General features: G+C 40.0%; 1 protein-coding gene across 1 annotated transcript; it reads right to left on the reverse strand.

The window, feature by feature from the left end:
* Positions 1 to 1,319: 1,319 nt before the first annotated feature.
* On the reverse strand, positions 1,320 to 5,842 carry LOC142196682 (nuclear receptor subfamily 0 group B member 2-like). Its single transcript, XM_075266664.1, has 2 exons — positions 5,199 to 5,842; positions 1,320 to 2,805 (listed from the first exon to the last, which is right to left on the reverse strand). The coding sequence occupies exons 1-2, from the start codon at positions 5,749 to 5,751 to the stop codon at positions 2,564 to 2,566; spliced, it is 795 nt and encodes a 264-aa protein (XP_075122765.1). The 5' UTR covers positions 5,752 to 5,842; the 3' UTR covers positions 1,320 to 2,563.
* Positions 5,843 to 12,307: the final 6,465 nt, after the last annotated feature.

Here is a 12,307-nt window from a genome sequence, read left to right on the forward strand (position 1 = left end):
TGTTTGCATTGATTTCCATCCCATATTCCAAAAACATACTGATAGGGAAAAATATATACATTGTGAGGTCTATGTGGGGCTCACAATCTACATTTAAAAAAAAAAAGAAATAGACTTGACAGGCTGACAGAAGGGCCAGCTCTGTCCTGGGGAGCCCCTTGGACTCAGTACAGGTGGTGGGTGACAGAAGGATACTGTCTGTGGTGACCTCCATGCGGGAGAACAAATCCCACCCCATGTATGAGACCTTGATGGGACTTGGCAGCACTGTAAGTGACCGTCTGCTTCACCCCAAGTGTGAGAAGGAGCGCTATCGCAAGTCCTTCCTTCTAACTGTGATCAGGCTGTATAATCTACATCAGACCAAGCGAAGATCACTCCGCACAGAGAACTAATGATTATGACTATGAAGTCTTCCTTCTTTCTTCTTCTGTTCCTTAGCTGCTATGGATGCATAGTATATCTTCTCTTCTCAGCATATGTGTGTCTACGCCTGTAATATATTACTGTGTATTATCCTGTATCTGTATTACTTTGCTGCTGTAACATGCTGAAATTTCCCCACTGTGGGACTATTAAAGGATTCTTCTACCTTCTTCTTTTTTGTCTGGCTTTTGTTAGGCAAGACAAGTTGGGAGGATTGAAGATCATGTTGCTCACTAGATGGCAGTGTTTGTGTGTGTGTGAGACCAACCAACATTTTTTTTTTTCCCATCCCCAAATTGTTTCAGCAGATTGTGAGGTTACTGTGATAATAATTACAGTCTCCTTTTGGTTCCTGCAGCTGCATTGTAGTCACACTCCAGGATGGGGCAACCACCACTTTCATGTAAACAAAGCTTATCCCCAAAATCCAGAATATCAACCCTACAGATAGGCTAGGGTCATCTGATACAATGTTTTTCCCTTGGGAATTGGTACTTCCATTGCTGAGATATCAGCATTTTGTCAATATGTTAGTTTTTTTGAGCAACAAGGCGAATTGCTACGGCTTCAGAGAGGTAAGTGACAGAGAGTTTAGCTCCAAAGAGCTAAGTTGCATATTGACAAAAATGGCAATATATCGGCAGGCTTGGGATGCCTGAATCTATTGTCAATAAAATTTATATGCACCCGTAGGGTAAACTGCTGGGATTCTGACTCCTACCTTTCCATATCAAAACCTCTAATTAAATCCACTAAAAATATATATTTCTACATAAAGTCCACATGTATGCATTGAGTGGTTCACCGTGAAAATGTTAATACTACCAAAAAAAAACCCACAAGTTTGTTTATTAATAAAAATATTTTATTTTGTATTTATGTTGATGGTAATATTAAAAAATAAATAAACATAATTTTAGCATTTAAGTGCAACATTCATATGTACCACATAAGTATAAAAGTTTTAATTTGTTCCTAAAAAGTAATAGAGATAATGGATAAAACAGACCAGAGATCCTCCTATACAATCTAGCACAAATAAAGCAAACGTGGCAATCAAAACACAAAATACATTGGTCCTCATTTACTTTTGTGTTTTCAACAGAGACAGACACATTTTCTAGGGTGCGACTTAAGATGTAATAATGACTACAAAAATTATAGCCCAAAATTTTGTTTCAATGTAGGGCCAGATTCACACGACTGGGCTTTTTTGTAAGATCAAATGTAATTGAAAAATGGGTGTACATGTCCGTTTTTAGCTGTTGTTGTGCGTCCATTCCATTTTTGATTACCAAGTATTTTGCATTATTCAATGGGCCATTAAAAAAATGATAAATAAGACTAAGACTTAAACCATAAGACTTGAACAATAAGACTTTTCTTGAACCTCCAACCTACTGATCCATTTTTAAAAGATATAACTTGGGTGCCAATCCATTTTGCATCCATAAAAAAGAATTTTTGTTGGGTCCATGTGTCTGGAGAACTGTAGAGATGTGAATACACTCATTCACTGTAAATGAGTTTAAAATGTTCGCTTATTCAGGCCTCGCGATTCGGCCTGAAGACACTCCCTCCTCTGGACTAGGCCCATTCATTGGGTCTAATTTTGAGTGGAGTGCGCGGCTGGATGCTGGTGCAGTGCACCAGCTTTCAGTCGCGGCTACCTGGCTTTTGGACCGGAACCTGAGGCAGTCCAAAAAACCCTGTGTGAACTTACAAGATTGGTATATTTGCCCCATTGACTTTAAAAGGGCATAAAAAAGTCAATATCTACTTAGAAAACTTAGCGCCATACATTAGTGCAATGGCTGTTTTGTATTGTAGCTGAGCCCACTCAGGAAATCTCTGTGGACTTTCTTGGCTTTGGCTCAAAAAATCGCAGCATGTTGCTTTTCGCAACGTGGCGCCTAAAGCGTTCACCAGCTCTTTGTTAGAGGGCTTTTAGTTGATAGGTCCACATTCTTGTATTGGACCTTTCTGGTCTTGTATCTTCAATGTCTGTTTAAAACAATGGAAACTGTGATTTAACTACTAGGAAATACAATAGTCGTTTTTAGGTCCTTCTGGGGCAACAAATTATTTTAACATACAACAAATGAATACACATTTTCAGATTCTTACACATTTCAGTCTAGTTGAAAAACAATGTTTCAAGCAATAGATCTTCCAAGTTCACCTCCCCAGATATTGGTCTGAAAAAAAGTTCTGTGATTGTTTCTGAGTCAATGGCTTTTAATACGTCTAGGGCCTCCATCATCCTGGTGAAACGGATATGACTCATGTTCTGCATCACCGATGTGAACTCCATCAACGTTTGTTGAGCCTCCAGTTGTAAGGTCTGAACATACTGGGGGAATCTCATACCTCGGATTCCTTGAGACAAAAGAAAAAAAATGTTAAGAAATGTAAAGACTGTTGAGATTTTTACATTATTTGTATGTAGTTATTGATAACCTGCAGTAACCACCTCTTTCACCTATATATACAGTAGCTCTTGCACTACAGTAATGACATGGTACTATCATGTAAAGCACAGAGATCAGTACATTTGATCAGTACATTTGAGCATATCATATCATAGACTACATATAGTTTATGACTGTGTCCTTGTTGAACTGAGATAATGTGACAGCTCCTAGCTCTACCACTCTCTTCACCTCTAGATGATTGTCCCAGTAACCGCACGTATCACAAGCTATAATATTATCTATGTACTAGTAGGGCAGAGCCCTGAATGACATTCACTTAAAATCCTAATTCTACCCAATCTCTACCCAAGATTCTGATGATAGCTCTAAGAGGGCATTCACTCTACCGATGGTGACCTTCAGCAGTGTCCGTAGCTATTGTCTATTACAAGATTTTAGCAGCGGCCACTAGCTGAACCATCAGAAATTTGTTAAAATTTCAATTTACACATAATCTGTCAGAAGTCCTCTTTTTCCATTGGACAAAAAAGCCTACATGCAGGACTTTTGTGTCTGTTAAAAAAAATGGATGGCAAGTGTCCATTGTTTTTTTAACATTGAAGTCTATGGGCTAATGGACTTATAATGGACAGAAACTGACAGCCACAAAGCAGAAAAAAACGGACAGTATAAAAAAAGGACACTGACACCAATGATGCTAGTGTGTCTGTTTTTTTTAATTCATTCATTAAATGGATCAGTTGGAGAAAAAAAAGACACATTAACATCAGTTATGTCTGTTATGATAGGTGTCCATTTTTGTTTTATTTCAGACACCTTCATAACGGAATTCACTGGCAGTGTGAACCGAGCCTAACCTTCAAATACTGTACTCTCAAGAAGCTTTGTGACTTGTACCCAAAGGGTATAAATTAAGGGGCAATTTCATTAAACTAAAATAACAATTAAATCTTTTATTCAATTGATCATTTCACAGTGGTCCGTTCTAAATCCTCATTAGCCTTTTGGCTCTACTATTTAAGTCTCTACATACTTAAACTGGCCATAGATATTAAAAAAAAAAAAAAAAAAAATCATTTATTTTCTTTCCAGTTTGGCAAATTGGTCATTTGAGTTTGACAGGCCATATACCGTAAATGATATATAGGGTTCATTGTAATGGCGGTGTTCCACATACCATTAACAATCAACAATGCGTTAACAATTGATTCTTTTGCAAAGTGCACCAAGATCTTTGGGCTGTCCAATGATCATTGTGTACATGCTCAGCCATTTATTATTATAACTATTTCACACCCCCAGAAATTGTGCCTTGCTCTTAATCTGGAATAGTCTCATTTCCTACTTGTATTTCTGTTTTGAGAACCTAAATGTTAATGGTGCCTTGTTTTTCACAACCAGATTAATGCTATAGTAGCTTCATTAGAGACGAGATCACAAATCCTGTTTTTTTGTGTTTTTCTAGGCTCACCTTTCAAGCCGTGCATACACATCAGATATATATTTACCCAACCTGCTAATTTTTATTATTTTTGGCCTTCCATCTAATGTATATGGGGGTCTGCAGAGCCATTGGTATTAAACTACCCTATCCTTTTGGTACCTGGGGAGATAAGCTACTGTTAGAGATGAATGTTCATGTGTAGTGGGGAGTAGCACAGTGGCTCAGTGGTTAGCACTGCAGCCTTGCAGCACTGGAATCCCGGGTTCGAATCCTGCCACGGACAACATCTGCAAGGAGTTTGTATGTTTTCCCCGTGTTTGCGTGGGTTTCCTCCAGGTACTCCAGTTTCCTCCCACACCCCAAAGACATACTGATAGGGAATTTAGATTGTGAGCCCTATATGGGACAGTGACTATCAATATCTGTAAAGCGCTGCGGAATATGATGGCGCTATATAAGTAAGCATAATAAATAAATAGTTGCGTGAGGTAGCTATTGAATCAACACTATCTAAAGTTATCTGAATCCGTCTCTCTACAAACAGTATTAATTATGGACAATTTACCCATATTATGAGTATTGGTACCATTTACTGCGCTTCTCTCTTATGAATAGTGAGAACAGGGGGTTATTACAATGTGTTAAATATAACAACAGCCTCTATGATTTTCCAATAGCAGAATGCATTGTATATAATACAATAGTTTAATAATATGACTTTACTGTAATATTTTCATGTTATAGGGCTATATAATGTATAGCGGCCATTCTGGAGAACTGCAGTTCAGCTCCTCGACTTGCAGTACTCTAGCACGGGCGTTATACAGAAGATGGAGCCTTATGTTTTTGTCTTCTTCCTCATATTATATATAAGTATACGTATCAAAACTTACGTGGATTAAATAGAACCATGCCTTTAAGGTAGGCATATTCCTTTGTGCAAATGTCCAAGCTCCAGAGTTTGTGGAGAAATATCTGTAGTCTTTGCACTTCTCTGAAAGGCACTCCAGCATCAGATCTTAATATGATCTCACCAGCATTAGATGACTGGTTAAGAAGTATCGTCTTCAACAGACTGGGCATAGAAAGCTCTTCCCATTCAAATTCCACTCTCTCTTGAGCCAGTCCTAAGACAAAAAGTGGAGCCCAGCACTTTCTTACAAGGAGAATCTGGTCATCTTGGATCAACTGATAGAAGGAAGGTAAATTTCTTATAAAAGTCACAGTCTTTAATAAAACGTCTGAAGCTCTCTTGCAGATAACTTCAGGATTCCTGAGTAGCACTTTCCTGTTCCCATCACAAGGGCATCCTCTATTTGGATTGCAGACATGTTGGTTCAGATTTGTTTTTGATGTGCTGCCCGAATTAAGCATTTGGTAAAGAATACTGTTGACTGGGTCTTTGTTGCACTGACAGGTTCCTGGTCTTTCAGACCGACAAGCCATTGCAGTGTCGTAGGCAGGTAAACTAGGCTAAGCTGACATGAAGTGTGTCAGACAAGTCATTCAGTTTTCCTGTGTCACTAGAAGGCGGTGTGATCTTTTATACACTCAGCAGTAATGTGGTGTGTTGAAGTTGCCTTGACCTTTATTCTTACTAGAGTGTTTTCATTCACAATCATTCAAGGTGTGGTTTAAGGCACCCTATCTATAAGAACTAAAATTATCTGCATATGGGAACTGGTCACAGATAGGAACGGAACAATAAGAAAATGAGTTGTGTACATGCTTGTGTCACTCTGATATGGTGGAAAGCTGTGCCATGATATCAAGGACACTTAAGAGACTGCCAGCACTAACAGTATTCTTGCCATTCTGAGACTGCTTAATCAGACCTTGAAACAGCAATTTGCAGACCACAAAGTACACAAAGATCTTAATATTTTCACCTGGTTATCCAAGCTACATTGTGCAATATTCTTAGATAACCTGACATTTGAGGGAAAAGGTATTAATGTTTATAACCTACAAACTCTGTATAACTAATGATAGGTTCACACCTGAGTTCGGGTTAGCATTCAGTGGGTCTGCTTAGGGACCCCCTGATTGTAAACCTAATCCGCTTAAAGGGATCCTATCATTGGATACCTTTTTTTCTGACTAACACGTAGGAATAGCCTTAAGAAAGGCTGTTCTTCTCCTACCTTTAGAGGTCTTCTCCGCGCCACCATTCGGTAAAAAATAGGGTTTTCTTTGGTATGCAAATGAGTTCTCTCGCAAGACTGGGGGCGGTCCCCAGTGCTCAAACAGCATTGGGGGCATCCCCAGTGCTGCGAGGGAAATCTCCAATGACATCTCTACCTTCTTCTGGAACGCCTTCTCCCTGTGTCTTCTTCCATCCTGGGTTTCAATCTTCTAGGCCTCAGCTGATCCAACTGCACGTGCCTGGGCCACAAGAAAATGGCCGCTTATACCAGCTTACTGCGTAAGCAGGAACAAGAAAATGGCCGCTTACACCAGCTTACTGTGTAAGCAGCCATTTTCTTGTGGCCGCAGGCATGCCCAGTCGGCTCTGCCCGAAGCCTAGAAGAATGAAACCTAGGACGGAAGAAGGCACAGGGAGAGGGCGTTCCAGAAGAAGATAGAGACGTCGCTGGAAAGTTCTCTTGCCGCATTAGGGATGCCCCCAGTGCTGAAAGAGAACTAATTTGCATACCGAAGAAAACCAGGATTTGTACCAAACGGCGGCACGAGAAGTCATCTAAAGGTAGGAGAAGAATAGCCTTTCTCAAGGCTATTCCTACATGTTAGGGAGAAAAAAGGGTATCCAATGATATCCCTTTAAAAAAGCAATTACCTTAGGAAATCCATGGACCACATAGACTAGAATGGGGTCTGCTGGTTTTCTGCCCAAAAAGGCAATAAATGCAGAGAGAAAAGTGCAGTTTGCAGGATTTGCTCTCCGCATTATTAGGCTAAGGCCCCACGGGATGATCCGCAGTGCTTTAAACAGAAAGTTCGTGGAGTGCATATGAATGTAGCTTTGTACAGTGGGACATGTTGATGCTTATGATCAATTTATACAAAAATATATATACGAAAGTGTCGGAGAATGTTCCTGATGTGGTTTGTGACTTGAATATCAGTTTTCTGCCATAAAGGAATAATAAATCTTCCTCTGTGGGCATTCTCCCCATGAATATAACATAGCTCTACTATGTGCTTTCTAATCAACTGTATTCTTTGCATGGCATAATAGCAAAATTGACCTGGCATGATAATACACTGCTTTTATATTACATATAATAGATTTATCAAGACTGCCATAGAAAACCCCTGACCTGCTTGAGGATGAACTTAAAGAGGACCTTTCACCACTTTTGGGCACATGCAGTGTTATATACTGCTGAAAAGCTGACAGTGCGCTGAATTCAGCGCACTGTCGGCTTTCCCGATCCGTGCCCGGTGTAAAGAGCTTACGGTGGCGGTACCATAGTGCTCTATGGTCAGAAGGGCGTTTCTGACCATTAGCCAGAGACGTCCTTCTGCCTCGCGGTGCCAATCGCGCTGTGCTGTGGAGCGGGGAGGAACGCCCCCTCCCTCTGCTCACACAGCTCGTCCATAGACGAGTATTATCAGGAGAGGGAGGGGGCGTTCCTCCCCGCTCCACAGCACAGCGCGATTGGCGCCGCGAGGCAGAAGGACGTTCCTGGCTAATGGTCAGAAACGCCCTTCTGACCATAGAGCACTATGGTACCGGCACTGTAAGCTCTTTACACCGGGCACAGATCGGGAAAGCCGACAGTGCGCTGAATTCAGCGCACTGTCAGCTTTCCGGCAGTATATAACACTGCATGTGCCCAAAAGTGGTGAAAGGTCCTCTTTAATGTATGATGAGTCAATAGGGATGGCCTGGAGCTAAATATGTTTGCTATTTTAACGGTCCTACCTGTCTGTTGTTCTGGTCCTCCTCTGCAACAGAACAACAGACAGCCAAAACTAATATAAACCTAGTGTAAGGGGTACAAGTCAATTTTTCACCTTTTAAAAGGGTCTTCCCATAAATTTAAAGAGGACCTTTCATGTCCTGCTTGCAATCATGCGGACATGATTCGTGCGGGCAGTGCGCGGTAAGTACACGGACCCCATTATCGTCTATGGGGTCCGTGCGCTTTGACAGCACATCGCTTGCAATTGCGTATTCAGTTCAGGGGGTCTCCATGTGGACTCTCCCCAGACGGAATACAAACGCAAAGGTGAACCAACCCTAACAGGGAAGTGTTTCTTATCTTTCTCATTGATTTTGATTTAAAAAAAAAAAAAAGGTGAGATAAAGCATTCCCTTATAGGAAACATTAAACATAAAAATCCATGTTTATGGTTTCTTATAAAGGAATGCTTCTCACCCCCTTTTTATTTTAAAAAAGTTGTTGTGTAAAATATTTTTAAAGAATTTTTACTGATCAGTTTTCCTTATCACTGTATACAATAGTGGACAACATTTTGGAATTCCATAAAATTATATAACGTTTCAAAAAGAATTTCAGGTACAAAGTAATGCAACAAGTTTATATGAATTTTATCTAAAGTATATTAAGATTAAGAAAAAGAAAGCACAAAGGTCCCAATTAATGATTGTGGTTATGTCTAGACACTAGTGTAAATGTATTGCATCTTTGGAGCCAAGTGAGGGTGGATTCATAGCAAAGGGGAGCATGAATTAAAATTGTATTTCAACCCATAGCCTATGTGAGACTCCTGACAGATACCCCACTGCCCATTAAGATTAGTGATGGCAGCCAACAAGTCTGTCCTTTATCTTCTGCATTGTTCACCATTGCTATAGAACCCCTAGCAATTGCTATTCACTCCCATCACAACATAATGGGCATATGGATCGGGAACCACAGATATAAAACTAACCTTTTTGTGGATGATATGTTATTCACTATTACATAACCCCTGATCACGCTACCAAACCTGCACAATACCCATTCACAATTTGCGTGCCTTTCAGGCCTCAAACTTAACACCTTGAAATTGGAAATTTTGCATTGTAATGTCCACCAGGCCATCCAAAAATTGATAGCCTTAAAGAGGACCTTTCATCAGATTGGGCACAGGCAGTTCTATACACTTCTGGAAAGCCGACAGTGCGCTGAATTCAGCGCACTATCGGCTTTCCCGATCTGTGCCCCTGGTAAAGCGCTATCGGTCCTGGTACCGTAGCTCTTTACAGTCAGAAGGGCGTTTCTGACAGTCAGAGGAGGAACGGCCCCTCTCTTTGCTCACAGTGCTCGCCCATAGACGAATATTATCAGGAGGGGAGGGGGCGTTCCTCCCCGCTCACACTGTAGAGCGCGATAGGCGCTGCTGTGGAGAAGGAAGTACCTGACTGACTGTCAGAAACGCCCTTCTGACTGTAAGGCACTATGGTACCAGGACCGATAGCTCTTTACCCAGGGCATAGATCGGGAAAGCCGATAGTGCACTGAATTCAGCGCACTGTCGGCTTTCCAGCAGTATATAGAACTGCCTGTGCCCAATCTGATGAAAGGTCCTCTTTAAATTTTGCCCATATAATTATCTATCTATCTATCTATCTATCTATCTATCTATCGATCTATCTCTGTAAATCTAACTACCCATATCTAAATCTAACTATCCATAATGGGACAAAATGGAACAATAGGACAGAATAACCTGGAGCAATAATCGCAGTATATACCTATTCAGTATAAAGTACTGAATAGATATATAATGAAATGAAATGAAATGAAAGGTATATAATGAAAATACAGTCACCATGCAACACCCAGTTAATGTTATGATCAGTGGATAATAAAAGGTGTGAACAGAATTTGTGTGAGGGAACTGCAAAATTGATGGAATGGAACTGTAAATTATAAAAAAAAAAAAACATAAAAGAAATCCTTTAGCCCAAAATTAGTCCTTCAGAATGTAATATTTTACAAAATACTGAAGCTTTTATATTTTAACAGGATTTGAAAAGTGGTTTCAGAAGGATCATATTACACTGCTAGAATAGACTAGGCCCTTATTTAAAGGGTATCAATGCTACATGAATTGAGAATTTAAATGGGAATTAGCACATAAAAATTTACTTTTATTATTACGTTTAAAATCAGCACAAGTAATTAAAACACACTATTCCTGCTGATAGAGAAGGACCATAAAGAGGTTATCCATTAACCCTATATTAAGATGAATGTGGTAATGTGGATTTGGATTCCTAAGCCTCTAGATACTTGGGCTAAAATCTCTAGAGTAGCTCTCTTATTATAGAGAACACAGGTCTCCAAAGCTAATAGCAGGTTTGGAGAAAAATAAAAACTTTTATAGCACTGTTCCATTCACTAACACCATTCTTGTCCAATCAAATCCTCGATTGCTTTAAGCCACACCCCCACCGGCGGACCTGAATGGATACACTCTCAACCCTTTCAGCACTGCTATGTTCATTGAAAATGTTCTCATTCAATCACAAACTACGCACTTCTTAAGGCACTTAAGGCCACGCCCCTCCAGACGGACCTAAATGGAGACACTATAACTCACTGTAGCGAATCGGAGCGTTTAATTCCTTTTTAAGCCACACCTGAACAGGTAGACCTGAATGAGAACCCCAAATATTGAATGACCAAATGAAAAGGACTTCTTGTTAGCTCGTCTTTTACTGCACAGATATAATGTATTTTTTTTTTTAAATTGTAGTGATGATGTTAATGAAGGGAGGGTGTATGTCACATTGATTAGTTTTAGCTGAATGTAATCTTTTGGCACAATGGTGATTGGATAATACGGGTTTATATACCTGGAGTGTGTTCAATGTAGTTGTAGCAAGTCTGATAAAGTGCTCTATGCGCGAAACGGACGTTGCTGGGAATTTCTTCTGACTAATGCTACCATTCTTCCTGTTGATGTGCTTTCAAGTTTTTAAAGAAATGGAATAAAAGACTTGTGCATTTAAGAAATCGCTATGGTGAGTGCCTTGCTTTTTCAACTTTTGGATTTTCTGGACTTTTGTATATATTTTTGCAATGTGCACCACCTGGACTGCGATTAGCAGTTTCATTTGTTAGCGATTTGGACTGCCTACACACCATTGCCTTGCCCGGTGTTTTGAAAGCTAAAAAAAAGTCCATAGAGTTATCCTGGGAACAGTAGTGCCGCTGGTGCTATACATTTCTGCTTACTATTTTGTTGTTTAATTGATTTATAGGTCTGGATGACACTAGCTCAGGTGATCATGATATTACCAGTACAACAGTGAGCATGGCTAATACCCTCTTTTATCCTTTAGCATCCAGAACTTCGGTCTTGGATCAATTTCAGGCAGCAGTTGAAAAAGATTTTACAAGATTATATAACAAAACATGTCTTTCTACAAAAATTGATCATCTAAGTAAAGAGGAGAGGATCAGTCGGAAACATTCACAGGATAATGAGAATAATATCATTAACATGGCCGATAAAGGTGGAAAAGTCGTCCTTGATAAAAATGATTATCTGAGCTCTGTCTACCAGATACTGCATGACACTTCAACATATAGAAGACTTCAATCTGATCCTACAAAAATCATTTTCTATGGTTTTGAATACAATTCTGTCAGAAGGAGTAAACTTGGGGGGGGGTTCGGAGAGAGAAGCAGGATATTTGATGGTTGAGCACCCTGTTGTGCCTATCTATCATGGATTGCCCAAGATACACTAAGGCATACTCCCCCCTCCACTGAGACCCATTATTTCAGGTATCGGCTCACTGAATGGAAAAATCTGTGAGTGGGTCGATCAATTGTTACAGCCTCTGGTTACCTGGTTATGTTAGCGATACCAAGAAAATTCTTAAAATGTTTAATTCATTCCACTAGATGGGGAGTATTCTGGAGCACCGATGGGGGCAAAATTCCCTCCCTCGCTTGCTAACTTTGTAATGTCATGGTGAGAAGTATATTTATAATGTTAGTAATTCCTACAGAGTCTCAATTTGTTGGTATGGTAGGTTAATTGACGACCTGGGAACTGCAAATTTATCCCTGGT

The sequence above is a fragment of the Leptodactylus fuscus genome, chromosome 3, assembly GCF_031893055.1.
Source record: "Leptodactylus fuscus isolate aLepFus1 chromosome 3, aLepFus1.hap2, whole genome shotgun sequence".
NCBI lineage: Eukaryota > Metazoa > Chordata > Amphibia > Anura > Leptodactylidae > Leptodactylus > Leptodactylus fuscus.

Excerpts from the sequence above, each read along its gene's own strand:
- LOC142196682 (XM_075266664.1), bottom strand. The coding sequence starts at position 5,751 with ATGGCTTGTCGGTCTGAAAGACCAGGAACCTGTCAGTGCAACAAAGAC. Across the intron at positions 2,806-5,198 it reads CATGGTTCTATTTAATCCAC|GAATCCGAGGTATGAGATTC; the intron begins GTAAGTTTTGAT and ends TTTTGTCTCAAG.